This window comes from Amblyomma americanum, chromosome 1 (assembly GCF_052857255.1).
Source record: "Amblyomma americanum isolate KBUSLIRL-KWMA chromosome 1, ASM5285725v1, whole genome shotgun sequence".
Classification (NCBI taxonomy): Eukaryota; Metazoa; Arthropoda; class Arachnida; order Ixodida; family Ixodidae; genus Amblyomma; species Amblyomma americanum.
Window position 1 is genome coordinate 154,390,640 of NC_135497.1, and position 22,500 is coordinate 154,413,139.

Genomic DNA, 22,500 nt, shown 5'->3' on the forward strand with positions numbered 1-22,500 from the left:
CAAATGCAAGACCTTGCTGATACTACCCACACCTGGAAGGCTTTCCGTGGAAAACGGTGCAAGTTCCCAAAACTTGAACATGACCTCGTCGAGTATGTTTGCACTAATAGGAGCAATGGCTTTGCGGTGTCTATGGAAATGATCTGCACGAAGCAATCGCTGTCGCACAGCACATGAACATTTGACTGCGTACTTCAAAGCCAGTCGAGGGTGGCTTCAACGTTTTATGAAATAGCATCAACTCTGCATCTGCCGTAGAATGATGTGCCAGAAGCTCCCAGCCGAATACGAGGACCAAATAATGAAGTTTCATGACTTGCAAATAATGTGGTTTCATCACTTGGAAAACACCTTGGAGGGAGCATGAGTACGACCTCTCGCAAATAGGCAATGCTGATCAGACCCCTGTCTGGTTTGATGCCTCTGAAAATTGCACGGTGGAAGCCAAAGGGGCATAAAGTGTCTCTATGCACACTACTGGTGCCGAACGCAAACGTACACAGTGATGCTTTGCATCACCGCTGATGGAAGGAAGCTTCCACCCTACTTTGTCTTTAAGAGAAAGACTCTGCCACGAGAGAAGTTTCCCCAGGGTATCGTAGTCCGGGTGCAAGAATAAGATTGGATGTCCGATGAATTGGCCATAGATTGGCTGAAAACAGTGTGGCAGAACCGAACAGGAGGCCTGCTATGCTGCAAAACCTCGGCAGTTTTGGAGGGCACTTAACACAGCGAGTGAAGACTCAGCTGGCAGACTGCCGAACGGACTTGGTCATAATTTCTGGTGGCCAGACAAGCGTGCTGCAGCTGCTCGATGTTTGCGTTAACTGGCCATCCAAGACGGAACTTTGGCGGTGCTACACCGATGGATGGCCGCGGGCAACCACGGAACATCTCCAGCAGGGCGGCTGAAGACAGCGTCCCTCCAGCATGTGTACACTTGGATTCTGCACACGTGGTCTTCGTTGTCAGCGGGCACCATCTCAAAGAGTTTTAGAGTCACAGGGCTGTCAAACGGCATGGACAGCACAGAGGACGACCAGCTTTGGGAGCACTCCAATGAGGCGAGCTCGTCTGATAGCAGTGAGAGTGCCGATGAGCTGAGAGCGTCTGACGACTATTAGCGCGAAAGCGGTGATGAATGGTGAAATAAAATGTTCGCATCTGTTTGCCAGCTTTTTAATTATCTGACACAGTAGTTGCAGTGTCACCACAGTGTGTTAATGTGTAGCTATAGGCCTGATTCGTGTATAACCCGCACCTGAAAAAATTTAATGAAAAAAAGTAAGGCTTATGCACGAGTATATATGGTATTTTGCAATCCCTAGTCCTTACTGGTGTGGATGAACGATAGTATTAACGTTTGAATAAACATGTTTGAAGTTACGCTAAGGCAAAAGGCAAGGAAAGCTCTCTAAAAGCATGAACTGAAGTAAATTTTTAAAGAAAGTATTGAAACCATATTGAAACCTCATTCTAGCACTTGTTAATTCACATCCTGCATTCAGTCAGAACATTCAGTCAGACTGTGAATTTTTTTTTTCGAAGTCGCACGCAAATGGAAAGAAGGATTGGCATTTCATGTGGTATTTTAGGGTGAAAACTTGTCTCGTATTGTTTTCTACCTGAGTGTTCGGAAAGCAGTGCAAGTTCTGCGTGCATAGTATTTGAAAATCACTTTTCAGAATGCTCTCATGCCTGATGGATCAAGTGAGCAATATTGCCATGAAGGACACCTGCAAGGAAGCTTTACTGCAGATTCAGTACTTTGTGGCACGTGACTTCAAGTACGTTGTATCTTTTTTATGCTCAATTCACAGCTATGTCTGTTTTTTATGTGTTTACTATTGTCTAGAGGCACCAAGAGGGAGTTTAGCAGTGTTTATACTTCAGCTGTGTACTTGAGGAATACAATGTGTTAGACTTGCTGTATTTTGCTATGTATAGTTTTTTCTGAATTTTTTTCAGCATGTCTTGTGCAACAGGTGTCATTTGTATGTGGTGAAAAATGACACTCCACTGCGTGACATCTCTTGCCATGCCCAGTAACTTTGTTTGAAAACAAAATTGATGAGTAAAGGAGAAAAAAAAATCGACTTCTTTATCTTACTGATAGAATCGCATTATCTCTCCACTGTACTGAATGCAGTGGCAGCATGAAGCATGCACCTCCTCCGTATTCATTCCAGCTGGTGCGGTCATGTCTCGAAAGTTTCGATTTCGGCATCACATCCATCTGGCTTCATGCACATAGTGTTGTTCTTGTTCAACATAACACCACCTGTGAGGGGAAGGAGTTGCAATGCAAAATTCATGTTGCATGCCATTGACTGTGCTCTGGAGAATGGGAACCAGGCAGCAGGGAGTCCATTTGATGTGGGTGAAATTTTTTTTTTTTTTTTCGGGGGGGGGGGGGGGGGGGGGGGCAGAAAGCCGCATGAGTGCTTACGTTGGTGAAGGCAACAAAAAAAAAAGCAGACTGGGGGAAGAAGGTACGTTGACCAGAGCGTGATAATCATCTGTGCAAGGCTGTTGCCGCAAGCGTGTTTTTTCGCCGTGCTTTTTGACGAAGTTATCATCTGTGTATTTTGATAGTGCTTACTGAGTGAACAGGTAATACGTCTTGTATACCGAGATTTATTTTTCACATAACTGCCATTTGCAAGGGATGGGAATTATATATGCAGGTGTGACTTATAGACCAAAATATATGGTGGTTTCGTTTTCAGATAGTCTTAACGTGCCCAGCTATTTTCAGGAATTGAAGGTTTTCCTGTTTTTATTTCTACCTGGTTACAGTGTTGATGGGATAATTCACCCAGAGTCCGAATGGTTGCATTGGCAGTGCAGTACATCCTGTGTAAAATGAGCCAATGTTTAAAAGTAGCAGTTTAGCTGGTTTGATGCTCCACGCTGTAGCTGTTAGGTTGGAGTGGGCAATAAACAAGTTTAGCCCTGCTTCAGTGGAGTCATAAGTTGTGCCTGAGTGTAGTACCAAGTTTATGTAAAAGACAGCTTTGAATTTATAAGCATATTGGTGTAATGAATGCTGATTCTAACAACCCTGAATTAACGATTGTGCCAGTTATTCTTTAAAGTGAGCTTACCCAGCAATGAGAGTCAGTCTGGGTTCTAAATGCTATGTTTGGAAATGACCTTTTTAATGAAAAGAAGAGTGTGCTGAGGATATTTTTAATGTGTGCTTTTAATGAGGGGAGAATTACGGCTTTTAGACCTTTTGCACTGCATTCTTGTTTCTCTCCAACTATAAGGAAATTGATTCATTCATGTTCCTTTTATGCAGGCTGGACCCTGTCTTGTACAAGGAATGCAGGGCAGATGCCGTGGCATATTGTAAAGCCAAAAAGGAGTGGTATGATGACCCCACCCGCATGGACCCAGAAAGAGGCCCAATAGTACTTCCTTGTCTCTACCGTTACGCATACCACCCTGACGACAGCGTCCGAGTAAGGCCAGCTGCATGAAACATCTCTATTTCTAGGCTAATTCACATTAAAGCTGAAAAGCCTTTCATTTCGGTTCTGCATGGTTCTATGTTTATTTTTCTCTCATCATTTGTTTTAATTTTATTCATGTGTTTCACATTTGGCTGCTGAGCACAAATTTGGGGTTTCAATCTTGGCTGTGGCGGCTGCTTTTCTAAGATGGGGAAGTGCATAAACAGATGAATACCAAGATTTCAGTGCACGCTAAAGAACCTCAGATGAGTGATTAATCTGAGCCACCATTTTGGCATGGCATGTCTTCTAGCCAGCAATGCAGCCTAGCATGTAAAAACCTAGTAATTCTAATTCTTTGTATCAATTAATGGTAATACAAAAATATCACTTTTGAATCTGTGTAAATACATACAGTGTAAATACATACAGTGCATTAGTCTACCCAAGTTACTGACAAGAATGGCTTGCTTGTTCTCCCTTACCCCTTACCCCAGCTGTCAAAGCAGTGTTTGTATGAAATTCGGAGGGTGATGCGACAGCGAGCAGTCTCCATTGATCTACATCCTGAAATTGAAGAGCCCTGCATGTCTGATCTGGCTAGGATGTGCAGCGATCACCTTGGACGTGGAGAGGTAATCTGCTGCTAACATTCAAAGCACCTGAAACTGTGGTGCCATTGTGTCTTACAGTATAATGAACTTCAGATGCTGAAAATGGAGAGGTTTTTGGCTAACAGGATAATTGGACACAAAACTTATCTTTTTGCCCCTGGGCTTTTAGCTCCAGGTGTTTTGAGCCCTTAAAAATACAATCAAGAACTTTGTTGTAAACTTTACTACCAGCTGTAATTAACTTTTGTAGTGTTTCAGTTATTTACATCTATTGCTGTTGTAAAGAACAAACAGCTAGTTTCCTTTCTGGGCTTAGTCAAACCCCACTACAACGAATGCCACGATAGCGAAATTTCTGCCACAGTGAAGTATTTGCAATTCCTTGTCAACATACCATACTAGGCAATGCAATTATTTTTTACCACAAAGAAGAATTTTCGGGGCGAGGTTCCGCTTCAACAAAATTTTTCCGAGTAAGCGGCCGATTTTTTTTTTTTGTGCGCCCACATGTGCCCATATCTCGTTAGGTTTCACCAAAAATGGCTGCCGAAGACAGTTAACACTTTCAACAGTGCAGCTGACATTCCCTGGAGAATCGAAATTAATGTGCAGTCATGTGCGCATAAAGATGCGATGCGGCACACGACTACCTGTGATGGTTTTGCCGACGGCCCGGACTCCGCGCTTGCGAACAGCGGTCATTGGTGCACGGTGGCTTTCTCGCTCGCTTTGCTGACGAAGGCATAACGGAAATGAGTTCTACAGTGTTTATTTCACTGCGAAGTAATCGTGTCAACGGAAATCAATGAAAATGTTAAACGTTATACGATAACTGGTGGCTAGTTGCAGAGCGCTTTTTTCGAGGCTTCTTTGCGGAGAACATTAGGCGTTAAGCTTAGCGACACTGAGCAAGTGACGTGCAACGATCCGCTGTTGCTCGGCGCGCCGTTGGGAGGCACGTTGTTGCAAGAAGCCTGACGTCGGCTAGGGTGCACTCTAGTCTCGCTTTTTCACCGCAGGCGAGCATCGTGACAATGTTTCTTTCTTTTTTTCTCCCCCCCCGTTTGGTGCACTCTGGCTCTGACCGAATACAGCCACTGCGAGTGTTGGTGGTTCTTGGCGGATGTTTCAACAGACCGACACTCCGTCGGTATGTTCGTTCTGCGCGTCGCAAAACATAAAATGTCTTCGAAGAATCGAAGCAACTGCATTTCTGGTGCGTCGTCTAAAGGATTAGTTTCGAGGTCCATGTGACCGCTACCCCATGTGCAGTGACAGGGGCGCACATGCGTGTAGGCTACACCGAAATGCGTCCAGGCAGTGTGGTCTAAGTACGGGTTCTCACACGACGAAAGGAAGGGCGCTTTTAAAACGTGTGCGGAAAAATTACTTTTGATAGCAAATGTAGCAGGTGCGTTTATTACACATTCCGAGATTTTCAGAGTGCCAAGGAAATTGCCACGAAGCCCATTTCGAAGCGGCAAAAGACCAAAATTGACGTTTTGTAAAATAAATGTTCTTGAATTGTCCGGCCCTAACTGTCAAATGTTCTGGCCCGATTTCGCGACAATGAAGCTTCCACTTTAACGAAATTTTTCACGCGTCCCGTGGATTTCGTTGAAGTGAGATTCGACTGTATTATCATTGTACAAAATCAGCAAACCTGTTTTTTTTTTTAGGCATGTGTTCGACTGCATTCTGCCCTCTAGCTTGTCATTGCCGATCGTGCTGAAAATAAATTGTTCAGTTCATCTTCAACTATTGCTTTGTTGATCGTGTATAATCTTTTAAAAGTGCTTTCCCTATTTTCTCGACAACCATTGCCAATGAAGTGTGATTGAAAAAAATCATTTGATTTATAGGCAGTGACAAGGGCAGTGATGTGTTAAAATTGGTTTTGCTTTGAATGATTACATTGGCTTATCCCTTTTTAATTGGTGTGCATAAATATTCTTGTTGAGGTTTTTTATTCACATTGTGCAAGCTTATAATCAACTGAACATCTCCAACCAAAAGCCTAAATTTTAACCCAATGTGGGGAGGCTGTGGGGAGGCGGTCAATCATCAGGGGTGACTGAGGGCAGTAGCTAGCGTCTTTAAGTATGGATGGTCATGACTGCCTCCCACAGTGCACAATGTGACTAACAGCCTTAACCCCCCCCCCCCTTCCCCCCACGCCTTTCATTCCTTTCATCACAGCTTTCCTTCCTTTGACCCCCCTCCTCCCCTCCATACTTAAAGACGCCTAGCTACTGCCCTCAGTCACCCCTGATGAAAGAGCTGGGTGGGCTTCCAAACGTTGGGTTAAAATTAGTTTTTGGTTGGAGATGTGCAGTTTACTATAAGTCTTCAAACCCAGCCAGACTAGCAAATCTGTCAAAATGTTTAGTTTTCAATTGTGCAAGCTGGGAACTTCTTTCCAACATAAGGCTTTTTACAGAATACTTTCTATTTGTTCTGCAAGGTAGAGAAATAAATTCAGGTAGCTGAACAGAAATTAGCAAAACCTGTAAAGGCATGTCTGTAGCCTTTAGCAAGGCTGGAACAGTGATTAACTGGGAATGTTGCACAATCAACACTTAGAAAAGATGAGGACAGGAGGGGTGCTGTCGTGGCCTCGCCTTTTCTATATGTTTTAATGCTGTGTTCTTTGTCCGGATGCACAAGTTCAGTTAGAAGGTTCACTGCTGTAAAATGAACTTGCTTGTGGAGTGTACCCCATGCTGTGCGCAATTTAGCGGTATGCTCAGTATGTTTTAATAAACCAAGTATCGTGTTTGTATTGACAATATCTCAAAGACTGGGAAAGACGTGCATTTGTGATTTGACAATCCTGTTATTAAAGGGCTTAATGCAGCATGTCAAATTAAAAGTTTTTCTTCTGTCGTGGCTCAGAACAAGGAGAGTCAGGTTGGTAAATGAAGGCATAAGATGCAGTTGTACTGTTGACTAGTAAGTAGTGAGAAATGGTGCCTTGTGACTTTGTGCCTATACTAGGAGATGCAGTGCCTGCAAGACAATCTGGAGAAGCTGAGCCGGAGTGTCGTTCAGCAGTGGCTAACTACACAGAAGAGGAAGCCGAGCATCTGGAGTTGAACTACCCTCTCTACCACAGCTGCCAGGCTGTACTCAAAGACCTATGCAGCGTAAGAGTGCAAGACACAGTATTGCTTTGTTGAACCAATACCATATTTATGCTGTTGTGATGCATTTTTTTTTTTCTTTCTGAGGAGACTGGGGTTAGCACTGAATGTTAGAATAAGATATGAGAACAAGATTGCTTGGGCCATGGCTTGATTAGCATTCACATTCAGGTATTGCAATTTTATTATCTGGAGTAACAGGTAGAAGGGCGGCAGGGGGGCAGACACTGACATGCTCTCCAAAGTACTGTTGTGAGGAGAACTCTATCATCAGTAGAGCATTGCATTTTCTGTAAACTAAACATTTTGTTTACAAGTTTAGTAATATTGAAATGCAGTGATCTGGACAGGAATAGTGATGCAGGACTATTGAAGAATGGCAGGGCAGAACACTTGTTTCCCAGTAAAGCTTATTTCTTTATACACAAAAAACACTTTCCTCCATTTGACCTTATTAATAAACCATGCAATAAAATTGTCTAATTGTATTGAGCAAAACATAAAAACACTAAAACTGTGTCGTCACAAACAAGCACTCAGAAACTGTTCATGAAAAAGATTGCAGTAAAAGTAAACTGAGAGAAGAAAAACAACGCTGTGCTAAGAACGAGTCAACAAGTACTAATAAATGCCAACACTAGGGGTACAGAAAATTAATGCAAGTGCGTGGACTGAGCATCATTTAACATCAAGTTCTGGTTGACCACCAAAGTTGGCCATTGTTATTAGTGGCTAGGTGTAACTTTTCACAGTGATGTAGAAAAGTAGTTATCATAGTTGGGCACACACCACCTTAGAGGTAAATAACTAGTGGGCAAAGGCCCACTTAGTAAATTTTAATTTTTAAATTGGATTTTATATGCAGTTAAACCTGCTTATAACGAAATTTATAAAAGTCCGTGATTTTTCGATACATGCAGGTTTTCGCGAGAAGAGTCGAAATGACACTGCAAAATAAGAAATAAATGTAGGTAAAATCACCTTGAATATGCTTAAAGAAAACTGTGTTACTCGGTGTCATAAACACGGAGAAACATTTCGCAATCGCGCTGATAGCATGACTGAAGCAGTAGCTGCCGCCACCTCCGCCGCGGCTCGCGCAACGTCGCTACGAGTGGGGGAGGTGGGGGGCGCCGTGGCCGAGTGAGAGAACACACGCGGCTGTACCACTGCCGTAGACCAATCGCGGAGGCATGTGCTTCTACCTGCATGTTCCCTCTCTCGGCCTTCCCATCGCTGTTGCCCGAGGAAATGGACTCCTCACCTTGCGTCGCAGGCACTCTCCGCGGTCTCCGCTCGCTGTCGGGGCCGGAATCGCGTGCAAGTGTACAGCGGTGATGGCCGTGCATTGCTTGTGTTGTTTATTTTTTTTTTGCTATGCCCTATTATTTTTCGCTGCTGTTGAGCATGAACTGTTGTAATGCCACATGGTATGATGTTCCGAAAGAGAAAGCGCCGGAGATGCGCTGACGGCGCTGGAGCACGGCGCGTTGTGCCAACCGCACTTGCTCGTTGCGATCGTAGACATTCTTATCATGTCAGTTCGTGCTTTATCATCACGAAACTTTCGCGTGGTTGTACCAAATTTTGAGTAACTCAGCACAAGCTAACAGATAGATGGTGTAGCCAGTTCATTATTGTACTATCAAGGTCAACGCTGCGATACCTTCGATACATGGAGGTCTCAAATACAACGTGCTTCAGTGGGGGCAGTGTTGGGGAATCGAGCAACTTCATTATATTGAGGAATTTGCTATATGGAGGTTCGTTACATCCAGGTTTAACTGTACTTTCTTTATTTTTTTTTTTTTTGCTGTTTGGAACTATTTGCACATTTGTTTTAGTTTAAATTGCACTCCCCTAATTCCTGCAGTGTTCCAAATGCTAACTACACATTCTCACTCTTGTAGTAGATTTTTAAGTTTTTGGCAATCTATATTGTTTGAAAGTGCCTTTGTCTCCGATTCCAGTGGTAAGTAGTCAAGTTCCAGAGCCAAGAAGTTTCATCTGTGTTTGCAGGACTTGCTTTCCAAAGATGTTGACCAGGGAGACCTCTTGGGTTGCCTTGTTCAACACAAGAATGACTTTCGCATGAAAGAGGACAGCGCTGCCGGGCTGCTCTTGAGCACTTCCAGCTGGTGGGTCGGCCTCTCTGCTTAGGCCTTCATGCAAATGTGCACATAGGCTAGCGTTATATATAGTTCTTGCTTGTATATCTCGCCTCTCTTTTATGCACGTGCACTGTAGATTTCACTGAAGGACTAACAAGTTCAGTTATGCCTTTAAAGAAGCCTGCCGGGAAGGATGCTCAGACATACTGTGGAAACTCGAAGTCTGGGTAAGCTCCTTCAGTGTATTCTGCTACATAGTCATTGCATTTAGGGCCTGTAATGTGATTCTTTTATTGTCCCTGCTTCTATATGTGTGCTGTCATGCAGCTTGATGAGGCAGAAATTGCACTGTAATCGTGCGAGGAAATGTAGTTTTATTTTCACCATGTGTACCTTGCCTCATCGAATCTCAAAAGAACTCCTTCTTGGGCGAGTTGGTCACAATTCATCTTTGGTACTAGCGCGAACACACACACAACACAAGGAAGGCGCTTTGTCCCGTTCCCTTCCTTGTGTTCTGTGTGTTTTCGCGCCTAGTACCAAAGATGAGTCTCTCTGTAGCTGCCCAGTGTTACGTGGCAAAAGAGTGTCCTTTGGAATTTGTAGCAGTGACAGGCAGTGTGGCACGCAAGTGCTCAATATTTCAGAATTAAAAGGTCTGTTCTAACAGAAGCTTTTTTTGCAACTTTATTAGCTTAGTGAAATACAGTCGCCGACTGATTTTTCAGACTCGGCGGGACCTGGAGAATGGTCTGAATAATCCAGCAGTCCGAAAAATCTATGAACTTAAGGGGAGATGCTACTCGTAAAAACTTTCTCTTTAATTTTTGTCACAGTTCAATGAAACTCGCACCATTTATTCAAATCTGCTCTTAGTTTGTTGATAGCTCATTTAGTTCATTTCTTGCACACCACACAATGCTACAAACAATGCATGTTTGTGCACACTTCGGCAATTACAGGAAGCAAAACAGAACACTAAAAATTAGCTCATATTGTTCCCAATGAACAGTAGAATTCAATAAAGCATAGAAATATAGTGTTCCATTACTGCTCTCTTCTAGAAAAAAATTTTGAATGTGAAGTTTCAGTTTTGCCATTCCCAGCCAAGAAACTTATGAAATTATTTTACTGAATATGTTTGGAAAAAGCTCTGAAAGTAGTTTCTTTGAATTCAGGACATGCTAAAGCATAACCATGCCAATTTTCATTGTGATTGGACTCCAAAAAGTGCTCAAAGTTTAGTGCACAAACTCTAGAAATGGGACAAAATGAGGAACAGAGAAAAATGCGTTTGAAAGTTAAAAAACATGTTTACTACTGTACTAGTCCGTCAATACATACTAATGAAATTTGCACAGAATGCCAGCAAGGATGTCTCAGAAGAGGGCACAAAGCTAGAAGGCACCAGCCCCATACATCGGCCCCTCACAGTCCCTGCGAGCCGACTCCTCCAGACGGGCCTTCGTTACGTTGCAGCGACGGACCCGCAACGTTGCGCGATGCCCGCGCATTGCGTCGGTGGGCCTGCAAGCTTTCGCGGCGGCAGCATACAGTTTTTTGCCAATATCAGTAAAAGCATTGTGGTGCGCCGGTTTCGCAAAACCCATAATCGCACAAAACCGCAAAACCTGTTCATGTGTGACGCCGATCGCGCGCACAGCGACCACGGACTTCTTGTTCACGGCGAAGGTATCCTGTGCACTGCCGCGGGCGGATGCCTCATCGCTGCCGTTGCATGATCGAGATACGCAGCTCGAAGAGTATGTTGATGAAACAACAGTTGTCGGACACGCGTCATTTCGGCAGTAGGGTTCCAAAAATGATTCGAGTCCTTTCCGTTTTGCGGCCGATTCTCTGACAGAGAGATCACATCGTCCACAGGCGGGGCATGCCGCTCCGCTGATGAGGTCATGCATCATGCCGATTTCACTGGTAACTGTGCTTCCGCGCTCGTTTTCACGCTTGTTTTGTTCGTCGAACATCTTTATCTTTCGCTCAGACGCACTGACGAAGTCATCGATGCTCTGCAAGAAGCTTGAAGGATCCAGATCGGGTGCATCGCCGTCATTGCAGTTAGGCCTAGAAGCAGACGAACTTCCCGTCACTGGAGCTCTCCGCTTGCGCTTGGAGCGTCTTCCTTTACACTGATGCCTCGTCAGAACTTGCGTGAACGAAAATCTCGTTTCTCGGTCACATCTATAGCGGAGAAAGGAGAAAAACCCGGGCAGAAGCGTTGGTTCATGTCTCGGTGGCGGCAGAACGAAGCAAGAGCGTCTGCGTCCGACCGTGTGTTAGAATGCACGTAGCCAATGGAAGGGCTCCGATCATGCCACGTGATTTAAATAAAATGGCCAGTCGCGACGCTCGACTCAGGTGGGAAACTATCTTTTTTTAAGTATTTTTATCAAGAATGCGCCGCTGCCAAAGTGGCTTCGTGTAGAAGAGGGTTGGGCCTACTTCCCCGCGAAAATTCAAGAGCGGGGGACGCCGTGGAGCGAAATGCGGTGTTCCCGAAATTCGGTCAAATTCGCTCTTTCACGAGCCAAGCCACTGTGAGTGCTTTAATTGCATTTTTTACTAACTTCCCATTGATTATCAGCGTTGATTTTTTTTATAGATAAAAGAAGAGGCTTGGGGGAATACAAAACACAAGAAAACACAAAATCTACTTTTTCGAAAAAAAATCGCGGTTTTTTTCACTCGCATCTCCCCTTAAAAAGATTATTCTGCAAAAAACCGGCTTTCAAATTCGTGAAAATTGCCGCTCCCCATGTTCCGCCTACAAGCGATAATATTAGACTGTATGTAAGCCATAGTCATGCTTTCGTCATTTCCGCACCCTCTCATGTCACGATACCATACTGTGTAACAACGGCCGCAAGTCATGCTGCGAACGAATGCACCCGCCATGCTAACAAGAACAGTCATTTTGCATGGGGCAACGATGCTCGTGAAAACCGAGAGGTAACCCACGGGAAGACTCGAGTGGAAGCCAGCGCCTCCGAATGCACTTCTCCCCATATCGCGTTTGCTGCCTTGCACCGCAGGTGGCATTGTCCGTGCCGTGGCGGACGCTGTAGCTGTACCGCTGCAGCTGCAGCTGTCCCACTGTCGCGCTATCCCGTTGTACTGTTTTCAATGTGACTGCGCGCTCTTTGTAGGCCATCTCGATGGCAATGGAAAGTGTCCCATTATCTCGTCGCATGGCAATGATGGAGAAGAAATAGCCAAGCCATTCCGTCCGATTCACTTCGTCAGCACCCGCTGCCTGCTGATTCCGTCTAAATCCAAGATGGCACCTTTCACGGCGGCGGAGAACGACTTGGTTGTGACAGTGATGCCCGCGCGTCTATACTATGTCGAAATAATGTACTTTCGATTGAAAAACGATCTCCACGATCGACATCTGTTTTAGTCTGAAATATCTAACTTTTAGACCCCACAAAGTCCGAAATATCGGTTGTGAAAATTTAGACCCCACAAAGTCCGAAATATCGGTCGTGAAAATGTACACGTTCCTATGAGGTGCGCGACGATCCCTCAGCTGAGTCCGAAATATTGCAAGTCTGAATTACTGGAGTCCGAAAAATCGGTTGGGTACTGTATTAAAATAAAATTCTGGGCTACAAAAAGTTTATTGAGCATCCACACTATTAAGATAGCAAAGTATGCTCTTCATTTGAGGCTAGCTAATCGTGTACCATAAGAGGGTTTCTCAGCAGCACGTGTAATAAATATGCTTCTCTCTAAATACTTGCATTCTTCTTTTCAGTAGCATTTACTTGTACCATTGAAACACGTCATTTTCATGCCTGTGAACCAAGTAACATGATTTATGAGTGAGTGCTGTGAGTTTCCTGATATCAGCCACTGCATAATGCATATTTTGTGATTGCTTGCTGAATGACTTAAACATTGAGTGTTCAGGGCACTGTGTAATGTGTCCGCTGGAAGCTTACCCTTAGTTTCACCCTGAGCTTCTTCATCACCAGCAGCAGCATCAGTAGTAGCCTGGTTACTTATGCTGCAGTGCAAAGGCCTCTCTCAATGTTTTCCAGTTAGTCATGACCTGTGCCAGCCGCAAACACCCTATCCTCACAGATTTCCTTATCTCTTCTCTCTATCTGGCTCTCTCTGCTGTCCCTTGCTGCATTTTATTCCTGTGGAATCCACTCAATTACCTTGAGAGGTCATTGGTTATCTGTTTTGCTACATATATGCCCTGCCCAAGTTGATTGAATGCAAGTAGGGTTATGTAACATATAAGTGCTATGTAGCCTCCTGTGCACCTGTCTTATTGTGTGAAACTTTCTTAGTTTTAGTTAAATAATTTGAAAACACCTGTAAACATTTGTCATGTGCCACCAGAGAGAGAGATTCTTATGAACTTAAATGTTTTTCCTGGAAATGTTATTCATGTTACAAGCACATTATTCTCTTTGTGCAGTTTTTTTGTCTGTGTGAGTGTTGTACTATTGTGTGTTCTGAAAAAAAAAAATAACAGGTTTTCATTGTTGCATTATATGCAGAGCTGACGTGGTAAGCTGCCTCAGCAAGTTGGTGCTGGACGATGTTACAGATGAGAAGGTTCCTCGGTCTCTTCACCGTTGCAGACTACAACTGCGAGTGGAACTTTTCCAGAGGGTCAGTTCATGCTATGCTGTCTGGCTTCTGAAGTATTGGAAGATTCTTTGGCCAACTATGAGGGCAGAGGTGTAATCGTGGCAAATGCCTTTGCATTTCTTTGTAAATCTGATTTGCTTGTGTACTTTTGTGGCATTTTAATTTTTCTTTTTTTTTATGCTTGTGGATAACCTGAGGAAAGTACTCCTGCATATGCTTGGAAGTTACTAACTCTCCAGGTTCTATGGGGCACGAACGCATCATGTGATGTCCTGGCAGGTTTCAAAGGGGTTAGCTCTTCTTTTTCTTTTTTAGTGCTGGTTGAATATAGTATGATGAAGTTGGTAGTAAGCTTTGTGATGTATGTATGTGTAGTTCTGGAATTTAAATTGTGTAATTTTTGTGCCTTGTATACTTGCAGGAAGAAAATATCAAATTAGATCCAAAACTGGATGCTGCTTGTGCCGTAGACCAGCGCACTTTGTGTAGCAATGTTCACCCTGGAGAAGGCGCGGTAAGTTGCTAAAAACATGCAGTATTTTGGTTGGACGTTGCTAACAGTTTTTCCACACTCTTACTCATTGCACTGTCACCACATAGCTTCTTTGGAAGTAGAACAGTTACCATACTTGTCACAAGATTGTTACTCACCTCCTAAAAATTGTTGCATTAATATCAGCTTATGTGCAGCTTGTTGCTCAATCTACCAGATCACCACTGTGAAGCCAAATCGCTTATTTTTCATTCAGCCTGCATGCTCACGGCATGATCTCGCACACAACCATGTAGACCGTCATGGCTGGAGTCGTACTGTACAATCAATCAATCAATCAATCAATCAATCAATCAATCAATCAATCAATCAATCAATCAATCAATCAATCAATCAATCAATCAATCAATCAATCAATCAATCAATCAATCAATCAATCAATCAATCAATCAATCAATCTATTTATTTACTTAGAAAAGGACGAGTAGATAAAAGTGCCTGTTGTTAGATAAAAGTGCCCATTGTCTGCCCCCTGTTTACTTATTACTAGGCATGTGCGAATGGTGATTTCTTTTTTCGAAGTGAATTCAAAGTGAATACAGTAGATCCTGGATATATCGAACTTGAAGGGGTCGCGAAAAAGTTCGATATATCGATAATTTGAAATATAAAATACGCCTATTAGATGCTTATTTGAAAATTGCGCACATCTTGGACAGTTTCCCCGGGATCGTGACAAGTGGGAGCTTACCGTTTGCTCCTCTAAAGTCCACAGAAAACGAAAGCACAGCTCCATAAAGTTCATTAAGCTGTCCTCAAGCTTGTTGATGTTATCCAAATGAGAAAGTCCAGTGCCTTCCATTGCGCCACAACGGTGACGAATGATGCTGAATGCGGATGCAACTTCAGCCACAGTGCATGGCGGCTGGATCTCTTCACCTGAATCTTCGCCACTGCTCGGGTCGCTTCCTCGGTATCTATGATGTCAGCCACAATCTCAGCATAGCACGATCCACACAACAGCTGCATGTTGTTGTCAGCACTGACAAAATCTTGTGCTGTTTCGCCGTCTGAGACAGCACCTGCGGACGCCGAGAGCTCATGAAACTCTCTCTTCAGACATCCAACACCATCGCCTTCTGTGTCTAGACACTTGTTATCTGAAGCCACCACAAACCCTGCTTTGCGGAAGCAGTTCACGATTATGCTTTGCTTCACGTCATTCCAGGCACCAGCCAGCATCTGTATGGCTCTGAGGAGGTCCACCTTGAGTTTGATTCTCAACCGAAGGTTGATTGGGAGCCTTTGCACCAGTCGCCGTCTGTAACCACCTTAAACGCTTTCACTGTGTCCTGATCGAGAGGTTGAAGCTTCGTCGTTGTATTTGGTGGCAGAAATTTGATGGTGATCTGCTTCAACTCGCAGACGACATGATGGGCAGAACAGTTGTCGAGAAAACAAACCTTGCGGCCTGACTTCTCCAATTTGGCATCCCACGTTAGGAGCCACTCTGCGAAAAGATTGCGTGTCATCCAAGTTTTCTTATTAGATGTGTATCAAACCGGGAGGCCTTTCTTGTTTTTGAAACAGCGTGGTGACCTGCTTTTGCCAATAACCAGTGGCTGCATTTTGCATGACCCATCCATATTTGCAGCGAGAAAGATTGAGGCGCGCACTTTGCTGTTCTTTCTACCATGGCATGCACTGCCCTTCAGGTGTGTTGTCTTATTTGGCAGTGTTTGCCAAAGCAATGCTGTCTCATCTGTGTTCAATATTTGCGACTACGAAAAGCTGTCTCAAATCTCTGGCCGCTCTTCGGACAGCTACTTCTCAGTGTCAATGCTACTGGTTGCTTTGCTTTCACCCGAGAGGGTCTTTCCGACAATGCTGTAGCAACTCTTAAAACGCTACTGCCAACCAGTACCAACAGTGAAGCTCTCTTCTCCGTAGGCTACAGCAAACCATTTCGCTTTCTCCATGAGCACCAGGCCGTCGACAGGGATGTTTCTGGCACGTCTCTAAAAACTGGGCGTACAAAAGTTTCTTGACCTTGTCGTAGGTCGGAGCACACATACGACACACTCCAAGGCGACTGGATTTATTCGGCTTTATTCTTCAGGATAGTACTCAGCGTGTTACGAAGAATTCTGAACGCATCGGTGACCAGTGACTTTTTCTCGCCGGCCTCCACCCGTCGAATGTTGTCTGTCTTTGTTGCCAAGTCCAAATTCTTGCGTTCTTTCGTGTTCATGGCTCATGAACACACGACCAAAGCGAAAAGAAAAACTCACCGCACCGCACAAGTCACAAGCAAGTATTGGCCTCGCGAACAAAGCGAAAAGAACGACCACTGCACCGTACCACACCAGTCACATGCCGAAGCAGCACCGACAATAGTGACAGCCAAAATGACCGAAACGTTGGTACAGCTAGCTGATGTCGCTTGTTTTGGCTACGCCAGCGGAGTCGGCCAACCAGCATGCATAAATCGGGTGCTTGCGGGCCTGCGGCCAGCACGGTTTCCCTCTTCCCAGCCCCTTGCATGCCCCTATGGCCATTCCCATTTCCGTTCACGCCCCACAAAGTTCTCATCACGTGACTCTTACTTGTGCAGCTCCACACAGAAGTGTCCAAGGCCAGCGCCGCACTCGAGGTGCGATTTCGGGAAGATCGTGACTTCATTAGAAGCCCATTTGCAGGGGTGTGAGCGATGGCAGAAGCCCACTTCCAGGGTGGGGCATATTGGGAGAAGCGCACTTGCGGGGGCGTGGCGTGGCACGGAGTTCGATATATCAAATATGGGGTGCAGAGAGGTTTGGTAAACGCAAATAAATATGCAATACTTTTGCATGGGATTCCAAAGGAGATTTTACAACTGTTTGATATAGGCAATAATTCGATTATATTCGGGTTCGATATATCCGGGATCGACTGTTGTAATTTTCTTTAAATAAATGTATAGTGAATATTTTGAATACTTCTGGCAAACAACGATTGAATGGCACAATAGGCATTTTAAAAATCACTTATTTTTTGCACAGACAAGGCCATTACTTAAAAAAAAGGGAGAATGCATTGAAGCTTTGTCACACTCATTGAAGCTGTGATAACTTTTTGCAAAAATGGCATTGGAAATATGGGAAGCCAACCTACATACAGTCCTGATGTATCTGTAGGGTGTGAGACCTGTGTGTGGTGCCTCCAACTGCTCCTCTCTTAATTGCGATTGCGTTGTTGCGCAGCTGTTGCTTTTAAGTGGTGCACTAGTGCAGCGACTGCAGCCAAATCGAAGAGACCTCTTGTTGCTTAATCACATCAGCTTTATTTTTGTGCTACATAATCACCCATAGTAGTTGTTAATGAGTGATATCCCATGTTATGTTATTCGCAGCAGAGAGAGTCATTTTTTTTTATCGTATTTACACGATTGTAAATCAACCTATATATTTTTTTTTAAATTTCAGAATCAAAAGCATGGCAATATAAATAAAGGCGAGGCAAACTAGATATCAGGGCTATTACAGCGTGGTTGCAATTTTATGTTTGCTCTACGGCTCTACCCAATAGCATTCGGCTATTCTGTGCGCTTGTTCGGAAGGATTTTTTTCTTTTTACTTCTAAGTGTGCACTCGGCGCTCATGGGAGTGTCGATAGATGATGGAAGGGCCGCTGTTCCAATCACGGCAGCACTGCGTCTGGAAATGGCAGCGCTTCCGGGGGCTGTTGGCAACTGATGGAAGAGCCGACGCCGTTTACACATAGTTTCCCTTTGGCTTTTGACTGCCAGACACGTTTTACCAGTTTTTAATGTAGTGCTTAGTCAGTTGCCATTTTTGCTCCAGGGCTGGTAAGCGTTTGGCGTTCGTTCATGGTTACATTCAAGATGGCTGCCATTCTTTACGCTGAAGAAACTGACTGTATGCTGGGCCACAAGTTCGACGTTTCAGAACAGCTGATGCAGGTGTGGCAGCTGCAGTGAGGCAAAATTTTCAACGAAATGGAGGATTTTGCTAAATGCCGGCATTAGGACGACATGCTGTGGGACCGCAGCAGCAATGGCGACTGCTGCACTAGTGGGGACAGTGACGCAAGTTTGAACGAGTAGTCCAGTGACTAATACATTTTCATTTTGGAATATGCCCACTGGCATGCCCTTTTTTTTTTTTTCCTGACACGTGATATGAGGGGGTCGACTTACATTTAAGTCTATTTGCAGTCGTGTAAATATGGTACTTAACCAACGGTGGAGCACCTTGGAGTTGCTACAATTGCTCTCAGCAATGTTGTGGTCCATGTTTAATTATTCATTGACTGTTGCAACAGCAGGAGTACAAGTGGGCTTGTGGTGTTCACCATTAAAGCCATGCACATAAATTTCGGTTACACTGGCATTGGCTGCATAGCATCTTTGCCTCCATTGATGTTCGAAGGATTGGCAGAGCTCATTGCTGCTTTTCAGAAGCCTTGTTGTCATCTGTGTAATGGCACATGGTGTATTCTAGAGCAGTTGCTGTCTGTAGTGCTGCTCTTTCAAACCCATTGGCACCCATTGGCATCTTACTTTCCTCATAAGGCACCCTTTCCAGTCTTTAGATGCAGAGTTTGTGTTGTACAGTCTTTGTCAAAAATATACAGCCCAAGGGGTCTGATTCCAAGCCATGTAGTGGGGCGCATAAGCACATTTGACAGCGCTAAGCTTGGGAGGGTTGAGGATTTAGGTTCCTCCCGCCTTCGTGAGATTAGGGTCTCTGAGTATGCAAGAGGAGCCATGCTGCAGGGCTCAGAAGCGGACCCCTTGGGCTGTATACTTTTGGCAAAGACTGTACATCAGCATTCTCTGTAACAGAACTGCATGGCTTGCTAGATGCTCTCACGGCAGGACGAAGAAGAAAAGAAGAATGTGTGTATGAGCTCCTGCACTGCAACTACCAGTGAAAAACAAAGAAAGAGGCAAAGAAGGTGCATAATTACCCAAAGTAACTGTTAACGAACAATTTCCCATGTGTTATTTTGTGTATCGACAGACTACAGCATTCTGACAACAAAGAAACTGTGCTAACTGGAAATGGCTAGAAAAGGCCAAAACACCAAAGCTAGAAAAGACCAAAAAATGAAGTACAGGTTTCACCATCACCATCTAGTTTTGCAAGTAAATTGCATGCGTTGGTACCGAATTTTTTTTTATGGATCCTATTTACTTCAATACGGTGGAAACCGGTCCCACTCAGCGTGGACGTCAGAAGTTTGAATTGACCGGTGGGAAAATTTTAAACTTAATTTTCTAGGTCATAAAGGGGTTTTTTACTGTTATAAAAAAGTTAAAATGTCCAGAAAGAGCCAGAGAATAACATTTTGCTGAGAGCAATAATTGGATTCAGTCATCCTCATTGTCTCTAAGATTCACAGCAGAGCAGAGCCATTGCGGTGTTTTTCGCCATGTTAGGTGCCTCAGAAGTTGCAACCATACTTGATAAATTATACAAGCAGGAACTCTGGCTGCTCAAATTATTTAGCACAAGTTGCTTTTAGAAATTTCAGGACCATAGGTAATCGTTGAATTAACTGGGGTTTCAAATTAACTTATTCCGAATTACCAAGGCTTTTACTGTGGATTGTTCATAAACATGGTTCTGTTTATATGAACAGCGTACTTTTTTTGAATATGAAGGACATTTAGGGGTTGGTGCTTGTCCCTCTACCTTTTCCTCACTTCCTTTGCTGCACACCTTTCTGTGCATACTAATATGGATATTTGCCAGCCTGACCAAACTGTAACCTTTAAGAGTTTTTTTTATAAATGCATTTTGGGCGTAGGTGACCACTGGAGTAAGTTTTATGAAAACTTGGAATGGTGGCCGACATTTACATTAGGACATGGCCTCTCTTTATTTATTTATTATTATTATTTTCAGATGCTGGAGTGCTTGAAGGACCATAAGAATAAGCTAACACGAGAGTGCCACATTGCTGTGTTCCAGCGGGAACGTTTGGAAGCAGAAAGTGTAGGCTTGGACTACAGCCTCACGCTGGCATGCAAGCCAGCCTTGCGTCTATTTTGCCCAGAGGTATGACAATTAGCCTTTCTGGGATTAGTGAGGATCTGCAGTATTTTTTAGTGTGACCATAAATTTCTTTTGGTGCAGAAGTTTTCTCATGCAAGAAAAAACGGTTTTATAAAATAAATACTACAAAGAGACAAAGTAAATGTCGTTTCGTAAGAATGTAATGATTTTAAGGTTTGTAACAGCAGTGTGACCGAAGGTTAAGAAGCTCACAAAAGGTTCAGTAAAAAAAAGCAAATGAACTCATTGAAGCCTAGAAGATTTAATGTAGTCATTTCAGGTGACCACCATGCTATAAATAGTCTCCATTCAATTTCTGTGGAATGGTTTCAAGTAGTACTTCACTTTTCTCAGGCAGCGAGGAACAGTGCTTCTTTTGCAGATCAGTTTTGCTCTTGGTGGTGTTATTTTATGTTGTATATTATGCAGCTTTTTGAAGTTATTCTTTTTGACTGGTGTTTCCATGGCTGTACGTCGTGCCTGCTACAAATTGCTGGTTTTTGATGAAGTTGTGCCAAGGCTGCGCCAAAATACTATTCCAGCAGCCAAGAGTTGTGGCGAATGCAAAGAGGCTGACTACCGCTTATTGTTCACAGGCATGGTTCCTTATGTTACAATGTGTAATGAGAAAGATGACCAATGGAATCTAACCCTGTCCCATTTTGCTTTACAGGCCTTTGCCTTCTATTGTTAGTGCTCAGTGTGTTCATGTTTTGCACATCTGGTTCAGCAGTGCTGTACCACACTGTATGACATGAGCATGGTGAATGCACTTTAAAAATAAAATTGCTGTTAAGAGGCTCAATTTGTGTTAAATTTGAGTCCTGCTATATTTATTGAGCTTCTGCGCAGCACTGTCACGTGTCTCATAAATTCAATGTGAGACCGTGAGAAAGGTTTAGGACACACTTCAGCTGATAGCTCGATTCTAAGGACCTGATTCTTGGTTGCTGTAACAGTGCCGTCAACATACTAGTGTCCGGTTTGCTTGTACAGTAGAACAACATTAATTCGAACTTTAGCTTATAAAGTTGGTTCATATACATAAGAGTTGTAACTAAATTGAGCCACTTCTGATTATGGGTTGGCATTTTCTGTGTGCCGGCATACGATGACATCACACTTGCACGTGTGCACTCGTGACCTCAAGCTTGTGCCGTTCGTTGCCTGACGTCTTCCGATACATGAGCTTGAATTATTTTATGGTGCGAGGAAGTCCGAACCAAGTGTCTTTGTTGAAAGCACTTGAAGAGGAAATAGTCAAGGGTTCAACTAAAGTTTGTCTGGTCTTGTATTAGTTTAATAATAAGTATAACAGTCACAGATGGATCCTGCAACTGAGGAGTGCCAGTCACAAGGTTTTTACCGCCACTGCTGGCATTCCGTATGGATGTAGTGCAAGCGAAGCTTTGTCTCATATTGTAGTGGAATATGACCTCCGCATTGGACACGTACCATCCAGTAAACTTCGGAGTATGCTGGTGAAAGTCAAGAACACCCTGTCAATAACCTGGTGTTGTCTCTTGAATTCTCTGCACTGATTGCAACCAAACCTACATCGGTGAAACAGGAAAATTCATTAGAAGAATCAGATCATCAACACAATGTCAAAATCACAAACTGGCTTCTTGTGCAATTGCCGAGTATGCGCACGCACACGAGCACATGCATGATATCGACTGGAACAACGCTTCAGTTTTATCAAAAGAGCGAAATTTGACAACATGTATTTATTTTGCTTGAGTCGTCATTCATCCAAACGCCTGATACCATGAAGCAGAAGGAAGGGATGATGCTGCCCATTTACATGCAATCATTACGTCATGTGCTGCACTTTTAAATTTCGACTGCTTGTCCTGTTAGCCTCATTGTGAACAAGGAACTTGGCACAGGTTCCGAAACCTCATTTTTATTTTGGCTTGGTCTGTGACAGTCAACTTCTTCAACCTGAAAAGGAAGCAGCAAACCACATGGGAAGCACATAAAAATGCCG

The 22,500-nt window shown here is 43.8% G+C and overlaps 1 protein-coding gene across 1 annotated transcript in view; it reads left to right on the top strand.

Moving 5' to 3' along the window:
* Positions 1 to 22,500, top strand: part of Glg1 (Golgi apparatus protein 1) — a 71,296-nt gene that overhangs the window by 24,454 nt on the left and 24,342 nt on the right. The window contains 13 exon segments of the mRNA XM_077647401.1: positions 1,686 to 1,787; positions 3,305 to 3,467; positions 3,956 to 4,093; positions 7,070 to 7,109; positions 7,112 to 7,218; positions 9,235 to 9,316; positions 9,319 to 9,353; positions 9,463 to 9,477; positions 9,479 to 9,514; positions 9,516 to 9,553; positions 13,859 to 13,973; positions 14,374 to 14,466; positions 20,358 to 20,510. Of these exon segments, the coding sequence (XP_077503527.1) occupies positions 1,686 to 1,787; positions 3,305 to 3,467; positions 3,956 to 4,093; positions 7,070 to 7,109; positions 7,112 to 7,218; positions 9,235 to 9,316; positions 9,319 to 9,353; positions 9,463 to 9,477; positions 9,479 to 9,514; positions 9,516 to 9,553; positions 13,859 to 13,973; positions 14,374 to 14,466; positions 20,358 to 20,510 (1,117 nt within the window).